Here is a 20,236-nt window from a genome sequence, read left to right as displayed (position 1 = left end):
CACACCTCATCACACAGACACACTGATGACACCTGAGAAAGAGTTGAAAAAGTCCCCAAAGCACCCCTGGAGCTATCACTGACCACTACTGAGCACACTGCGGTGCTTTGGGAAGCAGAGGTGCACACGTGTGGGGCTATTCCAGCTCACAGGAACAAAAGGGACCAGCCAACAGGATAATGCAAAATAATCAATTTTATTTCAAATAAAAAGCAAACCCACAATCATCCAAACAAGACAATTAAGAGTATTCCCAGCTCTGCTGGATGGGTGATAAAAGCAGCTAAGGGCAGTAGCAGGGCTGGGAGCTGACAGTGTGACTCTCAAATGAATCCCTAAGCTCTTTCCTTTCCCTCCTTCACAGGGAGGATGGCAGAAACCTCCGGGTACAATTAGCTCACAGGCATTTCGGATTTGATTCAGTCAAGAGTCATGCTTCCTGCCCCATGATGGCTGGGGACTGAGGGAGGAAAAGGGTCTGGGTTAATCATGAAAGAGGTTGCTGTCTCTTCTAGCATTTGGAGATGCTTAATGTAACTGAGAAGACAAACTGGAACCAGCACAGCCCAGCTGGGAAGGGAGGAAGCTGTGCCTGTGCTCCCACTGCACTTGTGCAGAGAGCAGGTGCCGAGATCCCCATGCCTGGTGTCTATATGGACAGTTCTAAGGGGGTATTTACTGCTCTGCTCCTGAACTGTCACAGCAGACAAGCCTGTACTGGGTACCAGAGGGCCAGAGCTCACAAACTCCTTCAGCTTCCACCAGAGCAGACAGAACAGTAACATCCATACACACAGGAGAATCGGGAAGCACCCAGTGCAAACCCAGTAGGACACTCAGCCTGTCCCTGCAGAGCAAGCAGGAGCAAGTGCCATCAGGAGCTGAGGCAGAGCGGCTGCTGCCTTGGGCTCAAAGAAGTGAGGGCACTGGACCATATCCAGGGGTTCTCCAGGTCACAAAAGCAGTGAGGTGGGATCAAGAGACACGGATGCCCTAAGAAGCACAACCCTGGAAAGGCGAGAGCACAAAAGCCGCTCTCCCCAGTCAGCCTCTCACAAGCAAAGCAGTAGGCACAAAGGAGCACAGTTAACTTCATTCCTCATTCACCCAGCCTGGAAAGAGGGAGGGCTTGGGAAGCACCAGCTCCCTCCTTCCTCTAAGGCCAGTGAAACTGCCTCCCTGCTGGGAGATTTAAGTTAGTACTATTTTCAAAGGCTCCTGATCTAGCAGGACATCCTGTTTGGATCAGGCCCTAAAATGCCAACAGTTAAACTGGTGAAAACAAAACCCCTTGTTCTGCTACAATTTATGTACCACACAGCAATTCTGGAAGGGCCAGCACAGAACCCCACGTGGCCAGGAGTGCTGAACAACAACATCCCCAATATTTTCTGCTACAGGAAGGTAACACCAGGTTAGGAAGTCTTGGGTTGCTTCAGATGCCTGCAACAGTTTTTGTGGGAGGAGGACTTCAAAGCATCTTACACAGTAATTACATTTCAGCCTCACAACACCCCTGTGAGGTAGGTATTTTCCTCCTCTACTAAACAAAGTCAGAAGCTCACCCATTCACAGCTGAGGCAAGAACTTGTAAGTGGAAGAACCAGAGATCCCAGGAGTCTCGATTCCCAGGCAGCCTGAACAGATACACCTTTGTTTTGTATTGGGAAGTGCCTTGTGGAGCAGTCAGTAGAGCGTTGCTGGCATTGCAATGCCTGCAGTCCATTTCAAGCACACTGCTTCCTGTGAGGGGTGGCAAACACAGGCTTCAATCTGGCATTGCTGGATTTCATACCATGGAAGAGTTCATAGGCATGGAAGAATCCTTTGCACTCTGGATCTTCCCACTGTGCTTCTGGGGGTAGGGGTGTGGAAGGTTTGAAGAGTGTAAAACTGAACCCTGAACACCAAAGGCAACTGCAAGCTACAGCATGAGCCCTCTCACTGAGGCACTACCCTCCAAGCCACGAAGAGGGCAGTGGGAAGCTCTCCAAGGGCCCTGATAGAGCTGAGACTTCTGAGCCCTCGCCCCTCCAGGCCCCCACCTTCTTGCAGAAGGCAGCAGCCTCAGCCTGCTCTGTCTGAGGAGACATGTGCTGTGCATGTTCATCCAGGCAGGGATAAAGGCAACCTTGGCCAGAAACATCAGGAGTTTGGGAAGTTTTCTGTTTTAAAATGAAGTAATCTTGGGGAAGAACCTGCAGCAGTCTACAGAGTAAGTGTGCTCATCTATGCCTGGCTATCACAGGCAGTCCAGCTAAGGAGTGTACCAAAGTCCTTCCCTCTCTCCATTTTCCCACCACCTCATTTTTCCTACACAAAATGACTGGCACAGAAAATCCAGAACCAGATCCTGACAAACTCTCCAAGAAGGGGGAGAGTGTATAAACAGGAAGAGACAAGGTTAAAAAACAGATCATGAAGAGCAGACAACCAATGTCCTGGGCTCCATCAACCCCAACATGTGTAAGCAAGTCACAGTTAAGGCTGCCACTCTGCTACCAGTGCCAGGGCACCACTGCATGTTTACAACACACACACACACACACACACACACACACACTACTCCTGCTTTCAAGTTTCCCCTCAGCTGAAGAGATCTAATACCCACTTCCTGGTCTCAGAAGAATATCCAAGGAAGCCCCCCAACCCAGCCACCTTCTGGCTGTGCTGCTCAGATGGAGGAGGAGGATTTCCTTGCAGCTCACCTTCCAGCAGACAGACCTCTTCACTGACACTACCAGCACAAGCCCCTGCTAAAAACAACCAGCAGCTCCCAACAGACCCCTTGAGGATGAGAGCTGTACCTGGAATAATACAAATGCACCTACACAGACTTAAGCAACACACTGCATTTTTAAAAAGCATAAAACAACAATACGCCCCCCTCCCAGTCTTTTCAAATTGGCACCACAAGTTCTGGAAATGTCTGAAGCCATAACCTCAAAGAAAAGCCATTTAGGCATGTGAACTGCACAGGCCTGGGTGAGCCCATGGCCCTGTCACTGCTTGGTATTTAAAGCCCAGCAACTGTTATCATACAGTCAGACTTTGTCAGTTGTTGCCTGGTGCCGAACATCACATCTGCACCTAAAGGATTGTGATTACTGGCAAATGCTGACTTTTCCCCCCAGTTTTTGCTGTACAAGAAACTCCAGGATTCTCCTGCTCCATTGAGCTTCCTGCCGCAAGGTGCTAGTGCATCTTTGTCACCAGTCATCAGAACAGACACAGAGCAAAAGTAAATGGACCGTTGCTGGTTAAGGTGTTGCACCTTAGATGTAGATTACGACCATGAAAGATGCTTCAGGTTGGTGGTCACCTCCACTGAAGTCACTTCAGGGTTTGGAGCATTCATCCCACCTCCCTTTCCTGACATTGTGGTGTGAGATCCGCTGGATGTTCAGACAGGCCAAAAGGGCTGGTGTTCCTTTCCTCAAGTGTCCAGGACAACATGTAAACATATGACAGTGTCAAAACAAGGCAGGTTTTTCCACTTACCCGCTGGTTTTAAAAAGAGTTCTTTAAAAACTGACCGTTGCCTTCCTTGCCAGTTACGTGAACCATTAAATACTTGGCATGTCCTTACCCAAAGGTGGGTTTTTAGTGCACTCACTTGGGGCGCAGAGGGGACAAAGCATTGCACAAGAACATAGAGTCAGGGCATTCCCCGCAGAAGTTATTAAGGAGCCAACCTTTGACAGCACAAAATGAAGACGATGTCTGGATCGAGGAAGAGTGACAAGAACTTAAGGACTGTGAGAAACAGGAGCAGAAGGGGGTAGAACAGAGCTGGCTGGCTGCTAACGGAGCATCGACGGGCAGCTGCCTCTAGGTGGGTGGTGGCATCTCTCAGGGGTAGCTGCGGCCTCCACAAGATTCCCTAATCCTGTCAAAAGAAGTAGACCTGTCTGTCAACAACTATAGCATTCCTTTCCTAGGAAGACACACAGGATTGCAGCATGCAGGTTAATTGTATGCTTATTTTCCGTACAGGATTGCACAGGCAAGGTAAGATGTTTGGAACCATTTCTGTCAGCTCATCCATCACACAGGAGGAACAGAAAGGCCACCCATCCCCCCAGAGTGAAACAACCACCATACAGGAGGAAGAGCAGTGAAACCTGGGAAGCAAACGCTCTAGGGAGTGTGCTGATCTTTCACATTTTAGGTATTAATTTCAAGATTTGAAGTGCAAATTACTTAAAATTGCATGTGATTTTCGAAGGAACTGATCTGCACATGTACTCTGCATTTCAGCTTTGTTTTCCTCTAAAAGAACAGGCTCTGCATTAAGGTTTGTTATCTGCTGTTTGTGTCCTGCCTGAAGTCACACGGGCTGCTGAAATGGGATTTGACATTAGAACAAACAAATTGTTAAAACCTCCAGGGCAAAGCAGTCAGTACAGTTCTCTGTTTAATGATGCTCTGTACTTGGAAGCAGCTGTACTCAGTTATGAGCAACTCCCCCCAAAAAAAGAGCATTGTATCACAGCAAGACACATGACAGCATATACAGGAGTAAGCAGGTCTTTGTGCAGCATCCTACACTGGGAAATCAGGCAGGATACAGGGAATCTGGACTTCCTCAGGTAAACTGCTGCACATGCTGTTAGCACATCACCCAGTTAAGTCATAGACTCATAGAATAATTTGGGTTGGAAGGGACCTTAAAGCTCATCCAGTTCCAACACCCTGCCTCAAGCAGGAACACCTTCCACTAGAGTAGACTGCTTCAAGCCTCATCCAACCTGGCCTTGAACATTGCTAGGGATGGATGGGGCATCATCCACCTGAAACCTGGAGCATCCAGCAGCTCAGTAACTAGACAGAACCCTAATGTAGGTGGGCAGCTCATCCAGCAGCATCAGTTGACCAAGCTGCAAGGGGCTTGCTTAAGAATACTGGCAAGCCTTTGCTATGTAAGAAAAAAAGGCTTAATTTAATAAAAAAATTTTTTTGAGTTCCTCCTTGCAGTATACTCCCAGATTCCCACCGTTTCACTGGTTTTGACCTGGGAAGTTCAGGAAGCTTCCTTAGCAACTTCTCCCTAAGCAATACCTAATCCTTGGTTCTGCAATATTCACTTTCCCTCCCTCCAGACTAACTAGAAACTTGCATTTTTTTTAAAGGTAAGCACAGACACTTTGGATGAATTTTGCCTTTAACAGATAAAGCAGTGAGCCAAACTGAAGTAACCAGGCAACAATAAGAGAAACCATACAACTACTTGAAGGTTTTCCATTTGAACAGCAAGGCATCAAAACCTAAGTCTTGCTTGATAATTCCTCGTCTTTAACTGCTTATTATTCATTTGTGCCCTCTGAAGAGGGCAGTTAAAATATCCCACCTCTCCCATTAAACAAAAATAAACCACTTTATTAAAAGAGACAACTAGGAAAAGTAATAAAACAGTTTATTAAATAAATAGCCTCATTTTTAAAAAGCTATCAAGAATCTGAGCTTTGAGCAATTAAAATAAATCGTGGAGGGAAGATACCACCACTGGCCAACTGCTTTATGTTCTGTAAGGAATCCCTTGCTCTCCATCCCTCTGTCCTGACGAAATACCCTGTCTGAGGTCTGCCAGCTCTGCCTTGTATTGTCTTTTGCTTGTTTAAAGCCAACAGTTGCCATGGGGTCACCTGGAGGAGCTGCGCTCTTTGCTCACGCAGTCGTCCTGGGAAGTTGTGTCACCATTCCCCATCATGCTGCAGGTTCTCCTCTTTTTCCGCCTGTGCATCATCCCCTCTGTCTCGGAGCCAGAGTCACACTGAAGGATGAAGAGATGGAACCAGAATTCAGAGAAACCTAGAACACTGCTGTGGAATTTACTGTAAGAGCTATCTCAGCAACCCCAAATGACCAGTATCCAAAGAATTTTCTGTTTTATATTAGACACATGAAATAAGTTTGAAATTAAGTATTTAAAGCTCAGGAACAGGTATGTTCTTAGATTTTATCACTGACTGGTGTGTGGCAAGACACTGGATGCATTCCTTTTGACTCCTAGGAGGACATACTCTTCCAAATAAGAGCAAACTTAGTGCCTTCTCAAGGACTCAGATGCATAAAAATGCCCCCTGTCGTAAGTCACGGTCTCTTGTTTTGGAGCTTGTGCCCCCTCCCCAGTTTTAAAACACTCATTTTGCAGCCATTTTACACAGTATGGCTTAGCTACATGAATGACAGATTTATATAGAATATAGACCAAACAAACCAAGTCCATTTAGCAATACAAAGAGAGGCTTCAGCAAATGGAACCTGCAAAGACCACAGGCTCCTCCACCATGCAGTTTTGTTTAGTTGCTTTCTTTTCACTTCCTTCATAAGACACGAATGTAAGGATGAGGACATTCAATCAGGTATGGAAAAAAACAATATAACTGCAGGCTATGGATCACCTTCTGTGGTAAAAAGCATTACCTCTGAATCAGAGTCTGAGGAGCTGGAGCTTGAGGAACTGGAAGAATCACTAGAACTATCAGAAGCAATGCCAGTAGATTCCTGCAGGTCAACTGAATCAGCCAAGGCTGCCAAGTCAGGATGCTCCTGTTTTAGGATCCTAAATACAGTTAAAATGTCAGGGTTAGCTTTGAGCAGTAACATTGCATGTAAATGAACAGGGTATTTGGGCTTTTAGGTAGGTAATATGAAAAGAAAGCTACTAAATCTCTTACCTGTACCATTTCCGTGACAGTTTGGGTCTCCCTCTCACTGTCTTGTGCCACACCACAGGGAAGTTGGTACAGCTGGCAAAGTTTTGTGTGATGGCAATGGTTGTGTCAAGATTGAGAACTACATGCCACCAGCCACCTAGAAATACACCACAGAAGGCAACTCAAAGGTCTGCCCAAATTATCCAGCTCACAAACAACACTGAAGATCTGCCCGGACAGGAACACAGTGACTGCTGACGGCTTAGTAGCAAGAACCATTGTAACCCAGACTGCACAGAGCCCTGATTTGTTAAGCTGAAGAGCACTTTCCATGCTGATTTAGTAGGGTTCTTATGACTACAGACTAACCTTTCATTTAAAAATAGATGCAAAAACTGCTTCTCCACATAGATAAAAATAGACAGTGGTGTTCTCACAACCCACTTAGACCTCAAAGAAAGACTAAGGAACCAGTTTAATAGAGCCTGACAGCTACAAAATCTTAACAGAAGGTACACTGAGGAGTCACCAAGAAGTGCCAAGACAATCACAAGGCACTCTTCAAACATGAAGTCAGCTGGATGTGAGAGATGAGCAATGCAGACAGAAGCTAAGACAATGCAAGACACAGAGTTTAGAACTGGGCACTGAGAACTCACCCTCTGGATCCCTAAGCCACCTTCACCTCCCAGTTACAATGGGCACACAGAGTGCAGCCACTCAGAGAGAATGGTATCTCTACTGGCTCTTGCTTTAGCTTTTGATTTCAAATGCAAGATGAAGCATAACCACAGGGATGTGGGTGGAAGGTGTCAGTGCCTTGAAGTAGTTCTTTCCTCACAGCTAAGAAAAATTCCTCTGCAGTCCCACTACCGAGGCTACAAAATTCAGTTATGGATTTGTGACAGTACATATATATTCAAACCTTTTGGTCTGAGAGTTGCTTCTACTCAAACACCTCTATTATTTTATACCTTGATGGTTTCCTACTACAGCAATTTAGCTGAGGATCACAGTCCTGCAATGCTGCAACTCAGGCCCCACTTGTTTTGTTATCCGTACCACATACAATCCTATGCTACAGGCCATATGGTTTCAGGATATTCAGGAATTAACTGAATAGTCCCAAAATATGCATCACAATATGTATCCCTCTTGAAACAGCTCAGAATAGGGTTTTTTGTAAGAGATGGGTCATATAAGAAAGCCGAAATAGTCTCTTCATGTCTACCACACACAAAAGTTAAAATATATGCTTTTCTCTCCCCAGAGTTCTTCCACAATTCTATGATTTCCTTACTGGAGAGAGTTGTGCATACCTGGCACAAACACTGTCTCTCCTGGCTTCTGCAGGATCTCCAGGGGTTTGAATTCAGGGGGCCAGGTGGGGAGCTGTGTCCTGGGGTAGATGACATTGAACCAAGTGATAGCCTCATCCTGCTGGTTCCCCCCCTCTTCTCGAGTCACTTTGATCAGCTCTCTGGGGGTGCTGGTAGGGAACAGGCACCAACGTTTGTGTCCCTGGACTAAGGCATTCCATGCACTAGTTCCCAAGGGATCGATGTGAATTCCTGTTCCAGAACGAGGTGGGCCCATCACAAACCATCTGCAGGAGGGGAAAACAAAATACTTTAGTCACAGAGCAAGCAAGTAGCTACCTTCTCTTCACGTCAGAAAGAAAATTCCAGCTGTTCATTTCACATCCAGTTGGAAACAGAGGTAGTTGTAGCTCCTTCATTTACCTTCTTGAGATTGTTAGGCCTATGCTACACCATAAAGATGGGTTTAACCTAGAAACCCACATGAACCGAGACAGGAATGACTCTGGGACAAGAAAGTGAAGCTAGCTTTTCGTATTTCATAGCTGTACTTTCTTTTAAACAGTTCTGTAATAAAATACATAGTGTTTTCAATGTTTATGAATGTGATTAAGGCACAACAGATTGTTGGGTTTCTTTCTGTGCAGAAGGAGTCTCCTAAGCCTGGGTTTTCCTAAATTCTCTGCTCAAACAGATCCAGAGCTGCAGAACAATGAGGACCAAACAAAAGGCACTGCAAGTAAGGAACGGAGCAAAGTTATGCAACCCTGACCTCCCTCTATGCCTTCTGTTCATTTACAAAAGGGTTTTCATTCCAGCATTTAACTAGAAGGAGCTTATTCTCCAGTGAATATTCAGAATTTGGTGTGTATATTCTCATTCCTGATTTGCAAGGTTTATTTCTCCTAATGGAAAGCTTGATCTATGCCACATGTTTAACAACAGCAGCACTTCCAGTTGCTCATTTCCCCTAGAACAGATCTGGCATACCAGGTTAAGCGCGAGGTGACAGTATCAGGCAGCAAGAGGGGTAAAAAAAAGCAGTTGTTTAATGGGCAGCAGAGAGGGTAGAAACTGAAGCATCAACAAGCCAGCTGTATACAGCATCAAAAGGAGAGCAACCAGCAGGTCAAAGGAGGTGATCCTGATACTTTAAACCTGCTCTTGAGACCCCACTTGGAGCACTGTGCAGTTCCGGTGTCCTTGACATAAGAAGGACATGGAGCTGCTGGAGCAAGTCCAGAGGAGGCCACAAGGATGATCAGGGACTGGAGCATCTCCTGTATGGAGACAAGCTGAGAACATTGGGGCTGTTCAGCCTGGAGAAGAGAAGCTGTGTGGAGATCTCAGAGCAGCTTCCAGTGTCTGCAAGGGGCTACAAGGATGCTGGAGAGGAGCTCTTCATCAGGGATTGTAGTGACAGGACAAGGGGTGATGGGTTCAAACTGAAACAGGGGAAGTTTAGATTAGATGCGAGGCAGAAGCTCTTCCCTGTGAGAGTGCTGAGGCGCTGTCACAAGTCGCCCAGAGAAGCTGTGGCTACCCCATCCCGGGCAGTGTTCAAGGCCAGGCTGGACAGAGGGGCTTGGAGCAAGCTGCTCTAATGGAAGGGGTCCCTGCTCATGGCAGGGAGTTAGAACTGGTTGATCTTAAGGTCCTTTCCAACCCAAACTATTTTATGATCTCTGTCATGTGGCTGACAGGCAGGTAACAGAAAGGCATTTACAGGTTCAGAAAAGCTCCATCTCCCCTTTCCAATGCAGATGTGCATAAAGCTAGTTTTCAAGTGTCATTTTCTAGCATTGATTGTACGACTAAGTCTGGTTATCAAGCTGCACTCTGCCTACTTCACAAATGAGCCAGAAAAGGTATAAAGCAGCTGTTTGTCACTTCTATTACCAATTCACTCTTTTTTACATTCACATTACCCTTGGAAAGCTGAAAACTGCAAGCAGAAAAGTCAAAGCTTTTACTAAGAGCCAGCAGAAATTAAACACAAAGATGTGTCTGGTACAGAGACATATGTACTGTTCAGAACCATTTTTCTGACTATAACCTAGAACTACGCACTTAGAAGTTTTAAAACCCCTTATTTTGCAACACTATCATTTACCAGCAACTTCCTCCAGGCGTTCAATTCACAATGAACATCTTCCAGCTTGCCACAAGACATCTCATCTACCGTTAAAAGCTTCATAACCTATAACTTGAGTCTAAAAAGCAAAAAAACCAAACCCCATCAGCCCCCCAAACTAAAATAGCTGCTGTAGTAAATGACTTCCCAAAATTACTGAGTTCATTTTGAATAGGGAAAATTCAAATAAAGGTGCTCTAAACAGCGTAAGTTCTTCTGTTATTATCCATACACTGTCACTCACCTCTCAATCCAGAGGTCAATCTGTGCAGTTTATCTCCTGCTTGTATGATTAGGAAGCACCACCCTCTGTTGGATTTCCAATTATACTCTTAACTACGTGATGTTCTTCATCCATTTCTGTACCTAAATGAAACCCCAAACTCTAAGAGGCACCCATGTGCTCTCTTGCATCACTCATCTCTCAGAAAATGGTAACAACCTCAAAGAAACCCACATTTTACAGAACAAAGTACAAGAATTGTGAATACCAAGCTCACAAGGAGCTCAGCATGTGCCTGTAGGTGGGGAGGGTGTGTGGGGGGAAGAAGAGAGCAACCCAAGTGAGTCACATCCAGGTTATCTGGTCCACCTATATCTTGAGGAAATGATCAGGGGACTGGAGCACCTCCCATATGAAGACAGGCTGAGAAAGTTGGGGCTGTTCAGCCTAGAGAAGAGAAGGCTGCGTGGAGACCTCATAGCAGCCTTCCTGTATCTGAAGGGGGCCTACAGGGATGCTGGTGAGGGACTCTTCATTAGGGACTGTAGTGACAGGACAAGGGGTAACAGGTTGAAACTTAAACAGCAGAGGTTTAGACTGGATATAAGGAATAAATTCTTTACTGTAAGGGTGGTGAGGCACTGGAATGGGTTGCCCAGGGAGGTTATGAATGCTCCATCCCTGGCAGTGTTCAAGACCACGTTGGATGAAGCCTTGGGTGATATGGTTTAGTGTGAGGTGTCCCTGCCCATGGCAGGGGGGTTGGAACTAGATGATCTTGAGGTCCTTTCCAATCCTAACTATTCTATGATTCTATGATTCCCAGTCCTGTAAGCATATTCAGCTTCTACTAGCTACTATTCCTTGTGTGCTTTTGCATTTGCTCACAGCATTGTGTGTTCTTAAAAGTAAATTATGAAAAGGGTCTGTTACAACATTGTAAAAGCACCTGCTTCAGTGATCTTAAACAGCACCAGCTTCACGCTTCTGTCCTGCAAAAGCACAGCTGGGCTACAGACATGCGAGAGATTGCAGAGAAGAGCACCATTGTTACTACCTGTTCTATTTTAAACACCTTAAACAATTAAAACCCCACATCACAGCCTCACATCACTCAAAGGACAAGGAATTCTTGGATTATAATGACACTGGAGTCTTTAATTACCTGGGAGGGTGCATCTTATGCTCACACTGCTGTGTTGCATTAACATAGAAATCACTTTTGCATCTAACAGCCCAAATACAAGGTTGTTGCATTTTGAATTCAGGAATTCAATGTCATTTCAAGCCTTTTCCAATCAGTCACAAAAAAAAAAATAAAGGAGTTGCAAAGACCACATAGATATGAACTATTGTTCTCTCAAAATCATCTGAAGTGGAGCTAATAACTAGTCTCTACACTTCATACTAATCAGCTTAAGATCTTTACCTTAAAAGGACTGACTCATAATTAAACACAATTCCACATTGCACATAAGTAACTGGTGCAAAACCCAGCAGCAAGTCCCAAGGTACTTCAAATTTGAAAGCCTGAAGGCACACACACAGCAAGAAAATAACCTTCAGCACTTCCAGGAACTATGTAATCTTTGAAATATCCAAGAAGTGATGGAAAATGTTTAATGAAAAGAAAAATAAACCCAAAGACATAAACTAGTAGTGACGCTGGTGGCACAACCAGAAACTGATGAACCCTTCCGTGCCTCTGGGTTACAGATGTATGCTCGTGTCAAAGGACTGGATGTAAAGCTACCACTTTGTTTTATGCAAGACAATCATACCTATTCAGGAGGAGTTGATGAGATGGAAAAGACCCAATTCTATCTTGCTGTCATTGTACTGTACCTGTAAGGCGGCCTCCGTTTCTCCCCTGCGTACTGAAAGAGATCATCGGTGAAGAATTTGGGTACTTTGTAGTCCTCCAGGAGTTTCCTGCGCTTGGGATGCTCTCCATAACTGCTGTCAAAGATGTAGAGTGGGCTGTCATCACGCGTGGTTTCCATATACTCAATGTAGTATTTCATCTTCATCTTCACAGAATAACCGTCATTGTCCTCCCCACATTTGAACTTCTGGTTCCTGTACTTGCGTTTCAGCCGCTCCAGAGTCCACTTCTCCTGGGCAGACCAGCCCACCTGAGCATTCAGCAGGACTACAGGCTTGTAAGGCTTCTCATACCGCTCCACAAACTCCTCCACTGTCAGCTGGAGTGCATCTGCCCTCTCCACATTATCCTGCAAAGCCAAGAGATGAATACAGAGCAGGTATTAGGGCAGACTGATGCCCTAGAACCATGCTAAGTCAGTGTGGAGGAGCTTCCCGCTCACACTCTGCTCCATACACGACGAGGGCAGCAAGCTGTGTGCTATTTTAAGCTCCCCGAGGCTGCAGCCCTATTTCTCATGCACACGTCCTTGCACATACCAGTAGCACCAGCACCCTGGAGCCGTTCAACACTCCTCCCACCAAGGTAACCCCCAGGTGGAGGAACCACTTTGCCCCTTTGGGTTGACACAGCCCCTGTTGCATTCAACCCTTCGCTGCCCCTGAGGCTCCTGGGCGTTATGTGGGTGCCCCAGCACTGGGAGCGCGCATCCCACCCTGACAGGGCCTGCTCCTTCCCACACCCCCTGCCACGTGGAGCGATGAAAAGCCACGGGTGCTGCTTGACCTCCCGCTGCCCATCCCAACCCTCTTCCCCAGGGTCTACACGCCCATAGGGTGCATCCCCAGCCTCGAGAGAGGGCCCTTTTCCCCTGTGGTTCCCACCACAATTCCCTCAGCCACTCTTTCCCCTCAGACCTCCCCAGCCGCCTTAGGACTGCATCAGTCGTAGCCCCCCCGCCCCTTCAGGCCTCCTTAAGCACTTCAGGACCTCCCTTTATCACCTTCCCCCCATTCCCCTCAGGACCCCCTCAATCACTCCCCCCCCCCCCCCCGATTCTCCTCAGGGCCTCCCTAACCCCGTCAGATCCCCATTCTCCCTCCCCGGCTTTCATCTCAGCCTCCCCCGTTACCCTCAGAACCCTCGCTCCCCTCAGGCGAGTCGGGCCGGGGCGCACCTTGCAGGCTGCGGGGCTGAGGGGGAAGGTCTCGCAGTAATTGTGGCGGGTCCAGTCCAGCGAGTCCTTCAGCTCGGGCCGGGCGCTGCGCTTCGCCTCCCGGATCCGCTTCTTACTCTTATGATTCATGTTGGCAGCGCTGGGGCCGCCTCCCGCAGCCGCTGCTGCCGCCGTACCGAGGGCTCAGCCCCGCTCCCGGCCCCGCTCCCGGCCCCGCTCGCCCCGGCGCGGCCGCCGCACCTTCGAGAAATTTCACCCCCTTGCCGCCGCTGTCGCCGCGGCTCCGCCCACGCCGCCCTCTCATTGGCTCCCTGCGCCTCCAACTTCCGCTACGCCTCGCCAGCCCGCTGACACTGATTGGCTGACGCGGGGAAGCGGCTCTAGGCCGCCATGTTGGTGTTGCGGAAGGCACGAACGGAGCGTGGGGCCCCGGCGCTCTCGGCCGCGCTGCCGGTGGGATCGCGCCAGGACCCCCGCTTCCCCCTGGCCGCTCCTCCCGCCGGGGCCGCGCTCCGCTCCCACTGCTTGAGAGCCCTGAGAGCTGTGACCCGGCCGCGGGGCCGCAGTTCATGCAGGACTCGCGGGTCCCCTCACGGCACCGGCCCGCGGGGTAAGCGGTGCCGGTTTGACCGCAGCCGCCGGGGGGGGAACCTGCGCGCTGAGGGACCGGGACCCTCCCGCCGCCATCCCGTGACGCCACGCCCGGAGAAGCCGCCAATTGGTCCGCGTCTCCTGGTGCTTCTACGTGTCCGCCGCTAATTGGCCATGGAGGAGCCGGCTCAGCAGCCGCGGGCCCGCGTGCGGCGGTACCGCTTCACGGCGGGCCGGGAGGCGCTGGTGCTGCGCGTGCCTGAGGTACCTCCCGGCCCGGCCCTGGGCGGGGGTAACGCGGGGCGGTGGGGCCCGGCCCGGCCCCTCAGCGCCGTGCACGGTGTGTTTTAGGTGCCGGACTCCCAATACGGCACCTACGTGTGGCCCTGCGCCGTGGTGCTGGCCCAGTACCTGTGGGCCCGCAGGGGAAGCCTTCCCGGAAAGCGGGTGCTGGAGGTACACACCCCTCATCCCTCCCAGTCCCTCTTGCCCCCATTCCCACTCCATGAGCCCGCTTTGGTTCCAGGTGGGAGCGGGTGTGAGCCTGCCTGGTGTCCTGGCTGCCAAGTGCGGGGCTGAGGTGACGCTGTCGGACAGCGAGGAGCTGCCTCAGTGCCTGCAGAGCTGCCGGAGGACCTGCGTGCTGAATGGGCTGTCCCAGGTCCCTGTCCTGGGGCTCACCTGGGGGCGCGTGTCCCCGGAGCTGCTCTCTGTTCCGCCTGTAGACATCATTTTAGGATCGGATATCTTTTTTGACCCCAAAGGTATGTTAATCCTCTCGGGTATCTTTGATTTGTGACAAACTGCAAGGACTTCGCATCCACGTGATAGCGGGAACACTGTCAAGAGAGCAGGTGTCAGCCTTGATGGTGACACTGTGCTATTAACTCGTTATTCTTGAGGTAATTTAGTATTAAGCTGTTACAAATACCACCAAAGGGTGGCTATGGTAAAAGGAGTTGTAGACTCACTGCTCAAGGCCATCTTCTCAGGTCCCTATTGATTTCCAATTACCATTTCATACAGCCAGGCATATTTAACAATACCTAGAACCCAGAGACTAACCAAGACTGCTTCATCTTCCCAAACTACACAGATTTTGAAGATATTTTAACCACAGTTTACTTCTTGCTGGAAAAGAACCCACATGCTCAATTCTGGACTACTTATCAAGTCCGAAGGTAAATGCTTTTGTGCATTTAAGACTCAAATCTCAATTCCTGTGCCTCATCTCAGCTATAAAGGAGTGTAAACTTCCCAGAGGTGTCACTGCACCCATTCCAGAGCTCCTCAGACTGACCATCAGGCTGCTATTAGCCAAATCCTAGGGCTAGTAGCTAAAAGCACCCCAAGATCATAATTATCCAAGAACCACCAATTTGCTGTTGACTAGAAAGTTGTTACCACCTTTGTTTTGTGAAGTGCTGTAATTGAGTTTGGTGACATTCCTGTAATTACCCAGCAGTTACAAACTGGGACTGTTTTCACACACTGGTATTTCCTTCCCTCAGTGCTGACTGGTCTATCGAAGCTTTGCTCTACAAATGGAAACTGAGGAGCATTCCCATTCCCTTGCACTCCTTCGGAGCAGACAAAGAGCACTTGGCTGGCTCTTCTCTACCAGGAAGACATACCATTGAAATGATGATCATCTCACTAGCACAAGCAGATAGTACTTAAGTTTATTCCACTTCTTTCCAATACAAAATGGTACTGAACTGGGAACTGTGTGTTGTAGCACAGACCAGCAGAAAAAGAGTCCTGTTTATAGCAAACCTCATGCATATTTGGGAAGCAAATCCCTTTAAGTAATCCTTAAAACATGCATTGTAAAAATAAAACTGCTTGATCATTCAGCTTGAGAGATTTGTGCTCCTCCCCAAAGGCCACTGCATAGTTCAAAGACTCAATGTAATTTTGTGCGCCACGATACAACAGAGCAGAACCACCTGACAAGCCAGAAGAGCCAACTTGAACTTACAACTTCAGCTATGAGGAATAGTTAGCCATACTTTTTCAGTATTAAGGAGTCAGATCTGTTTCCCAAGATGGAGGCTTCTCCCTAGAGATTCACATACAAAACCCAGCCCCTTTAAGATGACTCAGTCTGGTCATGCAGCCCTGGAACATACAAACTCCTCCATTTGTAGAAAAGTACTTTTAATCCTCAATCAAGCCAGATTGCAAGTATTCAGATGTTTCCATTCCCATTTAACATACATGCAGCATAAAAGTTAACAAAGCATTACAATAACCCTTGACATATGATGGTGTAAGTTACAATTCATTTGGTATCCAAATCAAGAAATAAAAATCATCACTGTAAGATTAGCTACCGCCAAGCAGTAGCCTGTGGCATCAGGGCAAGTACACAGCAAATGCAATTAGTACTGCTCAGTGTCTACCTTCATAACAACATCCAACAAGACCTGTCTGGTTTGGGGTTTGGACTCTGGTGTGCACCACTTGCCATACAATGTCTGGGTTAGTCACAATACTGGTTAAAGTTTGCCCTTAGTAATTTAAAAGCCACCCCAGTAGATAAAATTTGTAGCAGTAGAATGCATTCAGTTACTAGAGAGAAGTTAAACATTGTCAGTGGAATTGCAGAAATCTTTCAAAGCTAAAAATAAGCTGACTCAGACATTAAGTTGAGAAAAGTTAACACAGAAAAAATGTTTAATATTAACTACAGAGACAGTGGGTATAGTACAGAATGTCTTAAGCAAAAGATACACCAATCAGTACTTACAAAGGAATGAACCATTTTTTGTCTTAACATTACATTTCTCGTATATATAAGTTCATATATGTAGGTTGGTAAAGTTTTACCATTCTGGAAAAAATAAGGTGTGTATATCATCAGCTAGATGTGCTCACTGTATGCTCCATTATTTATACGCAAGGCCCGGGTGACTGGAAGTGCAGTTGTCAGGCATTTTAATTAACTGGACAGCCATTTGTTTCTGCACGACAAGGCATCGTTACACAGGAGCAATCAGGAGAAAACAGGAAACAGCCAAGCACTCTGCACTGCAACACGCCACCTTAACAGCTAACCAGCATTACTCAACTGCTACACAACTGCGCCTAGTGCACAAAAATACATAAGAGAAGAGATTAGAATTGAGGCTGATAAAACAATCCTTTTCAAATATTAACTGTCACCTGAAAAGATTTCTATCAATTTGAATTTAAAGATACTATTTTAAGTCAAAGTAATAATAATTAAAAAAAAAAGCATTTACAGTTAAGTTTCAAATCGAAATCTGGCAGGGTTTTATTTAAGGAATGAAGACAACTGAAAGTGGTTTTTGACAAGAGTTAGCTACTCAGCATGTAATGGCTGCCCGTTTCCTCAGTATGAAACTGGAGGCAGCAAGTTACCATCAGTTTTAATTTGAAATAGAAGTCAGCACTATATAAACAAAAATGAAGTTTTACCTCAAATATCCAAGCCAATAATGAAATCGGTAGTCGTTCACTTCACTAAATTACAAGAAATTTGAATAACAGCAACAAAATGGCACATAAAATGTAAAATCTGCCACTTGAGGCGCAACTTAAACAAGTAAAAAGTTAGACAAAATGTTACAAAATAACCTTTTCATCAGCTGGTTGCTCGGGCCAGGGCTCTCCAAGGGACTGAAGACTCAAGCGATCCTTTCCCCCCAAAGGCGTCCTTTATGGAAGCTCTCATTTATGTGATGCATCTAGGTTTGAAGAAAGAAAAGTTCAGCCAGGTTTCTACCTTGTCTCTCTTGGTTGTGGGGATGACTTCAGGTATACTCCTAGTTGTGTTTCAACTGGCTTTGCCTAATTTAATTAAGTTTTAGAGGTTTCCATAGTGCTCCACCTCCCCCCCAAAATCTGTTGCTTTACTTCAGAGGCCAAATGTAAGGTTCTGTATCAGAATAGGTAGTTACAAAGAAGAGTAAGCATCAGGCTGGAGATCAAGCCACCATTAACTTCAATTCAGCCTACTCAACAATAGATTATTAAAAGTTATATAAAAGTTATAAAACTACTACTTCTTAAAAGACTTAACTAAACTCTAAGTAGCATTCAAAACACAAAAGGTGACTAATTTTGCTACAGTTATCTAACTTCAATTCTAGCTTAGGCCCTTTCCTTTCAAAAACAGGACCAAACAGTTTGAAGGGTTAAAGACACACTATCCTTTCCCCACCCGGTGTGTATCCTTAGATGCCTCTTCAAGATGTCAACTTGAGGAAAAACCTAGTTTCCGTGGTTTTCTCATTGCAATTTGCCACTTTTCTAGAACAGTTATTACCTCCAGTCAGTATAACGGCCACTGAACCGATCTTCCGTTATAAAAGGATAGTGTATCTTTAACAGTTAAAGACAAACCTGCTCCAATACACGCCCACAGAAACTGGTCCCTGGAGGATCAGCCAAATCAGTTAAAATCTGCAATACTGGCCAATATTCTTTTAGCAAACAGGAGACCGCAGCTTTAAAGGGGAAAATGCAGATGTTGGATAAATACAGTAAGAAATAGTCATTTTTCATCATAGGTTGCGTCTCATACAATATTTTATTAAAACCAAACCATTAATCTCTCAATAAAACATTTTCTCTGTTTAAAAAGAAAATCCATGTAGAAAGCCCTTTGGTATTAATTTCCCTAAACCAATAACCAAAAAAGCACTGCTCAAGAAAATAAAAACCAACTAACAATGTGCCCCGTTAGGATCCACTTGCTTCAGGCTATTAATACTCTACAAACTACCCAACACCCCATCTAAGTACTATAATAAAGTAACATGCAACATATGCTGACCCTGAGGTACATTACCATTTCCTAGGAGGATACAGCTCCTTCTTCTTCCGGAGACTTAGGAGGGCTCTTAGATCTGGATCTAGAGTTGGATTCCCTCTTTGAAGCAGGGGGAGGACTTCTAGATCTGGACCGGGATCTAGACCTGGACCGGGATCTGGAGACAGATGAGGACTTTGATTTGGATCTCCTGGCAGACCTGGACTTGGAAGTGGAGCGAGACCGAGAGCGTGTGCGAGACCGGGATTTGGATCGACTGTAACGGGACCGACTGCGGGATCTAGAGCGGCTCCTGCTTCTAGACCGGCTGCGACGGCGTCTTCTAGGGCTAAAACACACCAGGAGGGGGAGGAAAAAAAGGCACGTTAGAAGTTGAACAGGGGCGGCGCAACAGACTTCAACGACTACTTCAGGACAGGGAGGGCGGAACGCGACCCACGTGGGCAAGAAAATGAGTGTTCCGAGGGCGCCATTGTTCGGAGTGAGTGGCCGGGGGCTAAATCTACTACAGCGCAAACCCCTTCTGCCCCGAGGAAACTCCATGTGCCTTCACCACTAAACCCCAACTCCCCGCTCCCAACCCCGCCACGAAAGTCACTCGGAAAAAGACACAAACCCAAGGGCCCCCACTACAAAGGCACATGCCCGAGGCCCGTCTAACTGCTCAAACTCCGCACCCCTCCAGGCGCTCACCTGCGGCTGCGGCGGCCGTAGCCGCTGCTCCCGTAGCGGCGCGGCGGCGGACCCCGCCGGCTATGGTGCGAGTCAGGGGGGCGGCCGTAACGGGCCATCTGCACGCGGAGCTCCCGGCCGTCCAGCACGGCCCCATCCATGGCATCCATCGCGTCTTCGGCATCGCGTTTGTCGTGGAAACGAACGAAGGCGAAGCCACGGCTCTCCTTGGTGTAGCGGTCCCGCGGGATGTAGACGTCGCCCACACGGCCGTACTTCTCGAAGACCCTCCGGAGCGTGTCCGGGGAAGTACGGTAGGTCAGGTTGTCCACCTTGAGGGACGTCATGCCCTCCACGTCCGGCGGCGGACGCCCGTAACTCATGGCGGACAACAGCCCCCGAGGGGCGGAGGCGGCTGAGGAGAAGAAACCCGAGGGAAGGGAGGAGGGGGCGCCTCACGAGACGGCGCGGCCCTGAGAGGGAAGCGCCTCACACCGGAGCGGGGGCGCCGGAGCGGCGGCCTAGAAGAGTCCAGAAAGGAGGAGAGGTACAGGGCATAGGGCAGCGCCGCGAGGTCCTCAGCGAACAGGGAGCGCAGGCACCCACCTCGCTGCTCCGGGTGGGGGCAGAGCAGGCGGCCTAAGGCCGGAGCAGAGGCGCGGCGCTAGCAGCGGCCTCCCCTGCCCGCCGCTGGGAGGAAATGAGCGGGCGCCGCCCGCGCGCGGATACTTAGCGCCACAAAATGGCCGACGGCGACCCGGAAGTGAAAGGGCCC

The 20,236-nt window shown here is 47.8% G+C and overlaps 3 protein-coding genes across 8 annotated transcripts; 1 reads left to right on the top strand and 2 right to left on the bottom strand.

The window, feature by feature from the left end:
- Positions 1-177: 177 nt before the first annotated feature.
- JMJD6 (jumonji domain containing 6, arginine demethylase and lysine hydroxylase) lies at positions 178-13,644 on the bottom strand. Its single transcript, XM_031044820.2, has 7 exons — positions 13,398-13,644; positions 12,181-12,569; positions 7,979-8,265; positions 6,681-6,816; positions 6,427-6,565; positions 5,646-5,773; positions 178-3,889 (listed from the first exon to the last, which is right to left on the bottom strand). Exons 1-7 carry the CDS (start codon positions 13,524-13,526, stop codon positions 3,853-3,855), a joined length of 1,245 nt encoding a protein of 414 aa, XP_030900680.1. The 5' UTR covers positions 13,527-13,644; the 3' UTR covers positions 178-3,852.
- Positions 13,645-13,795: 151 nt separating this feature from the next.
- Positions 13,796-17,260, top strand: METTL23 (methyltransferase 23, arginine). The gene is made up of 5 exons (XM_034067840.1): positions 13,796-14,252; positions 14,340-14,444; positions 14,515-14,752; positions 15,085-15,169; positions 15,500-17,260. Exons 1-5 carry the CDS (start codon positions 14,163-14,165, stop codon positions 15,666-15,668), a joined length of 687 nt encoding a protein of 228 aa, XP_033923731.1. The 5' UTR covers positions 13,796-14,162; the 3' UTR covers positions 15,669-17,260.
- SRSF2 (serine and arginine rich splicing factor 2) lies at positions 16,132-20,195 on the bottom strand. Of its 6 annotated transcripts, none has more exons than XR_004079977.2 (4): positions 19,483-20,195; positions 18,360-19,117; positions 17,592-17,701; positions 16,132-17,078 (listed from the first exon to the last, which is right to left on the bottom strand). XR_004079977.2 is itself a non-coding variant. In XM_031044871.2 (3 exons), exons 1-2 carry the CDS (start codon positions 19,842-19,844, stop codon positions 18,814-18,816), a joined length of 666 nt encoding a protein of 221 aa, XP_030900731.2. In that variant the 5' UTR covers positions 19,845-20,194; the 3' UTR covers positions 16,132-17,701; positions 18,808-18,813. The 6 variants fall into 6 exon arrangements, 2 of the variants coding, with proteins under 2 accessions (XP_030900731.2, XP_030900730.2); XR_004079976.2 differs by having other exon boundaries at positions 18,808-19,117; positions 19,483-20,194; XR_004079975.2 differs by having other exon boundaries at positions 17,592-19,117.
- Positions 20,196-20,236: the final 41 nt, after the last annotated feature.

The sequence above is a fragment of the Melopsittacus undulatus genome, chromosome 11 (assembly GCF_012275295.1).
Source record: "Melopsittacus undulatus isolate bMelUnd1 chromosome 11, bMelUnd1.mat.Z, whole genome shotgun sequence".
NCBI classification, from domain to species: domain Eukaryota; kingdom Metazoa; phylum Chordata; class Aves; order Psittaciformes; family Psittaculidae; genus Melopsittacus; species Melopsittacus undulatus.
This window is presented reverse-complemented; position numbering and strand designations above follow the sequence as displayed.

Bases quoted from the DNA above. Each gene is read 5' to 3' on its own strand.
- JMJD6 (XM_031044820.2), bottom strand. From the start codon at position 13,526: ATGAATCATAAGAGTAAGAAGCGGATCCGGGAGGCGAAGCGCAGCGCC. The intron at 6,566-6,680 runs GTAAGAGATTTA...AACTGTATTTAG, and splicing joins CTGTCACGGAAATGGTACAG to GATCCTAAAACAGGAGCATC. The intron at 3,890-5,645 runs GTGACCCCATGG...TTCTTTTGACAG, and splicing joins AAAGAGCGCAGCTCCTCCAG to GATTAGGGAATCTTGTGGAG.
- METTL23 (XM_034067840.1), top strand. From the start codon at position 14,163: ATGGAGGAGCCGGCTCAGCAGCCGCGGGCCCGCGTGCGGCGGTACCGC. The intron at 14,445-14,514 runs GTACACACCCCT...CTTTGGTTCCAG, and splicing joins CCGGAAAGCGGGTGCTGGAG to GTGGGAGCGGGTGTGAGCCT. The intron at 15,170-15,499 runs GTAAATGCTTTT...TCCTTCCCTCAG, and splicing joins ACTACTTATCAAGTCCGAAG to TGCTGACTGGTCTATCGAAG.
- SRSF2 (XM_031044870.2), bottom strand. From the start codon at position 19,844: ATGAGTTACGGGCGTCCGCCGCCGGACGTGGAGGGCATGACGTCCCTC. The intron at 19,118-19,482 runs GTGAGCGCCTGG...GGTGTGTTTTAG, and splicing joins TACGGCCGCCGCAGCCGCAG to CCCTAGAAGACGCCGTCGCA.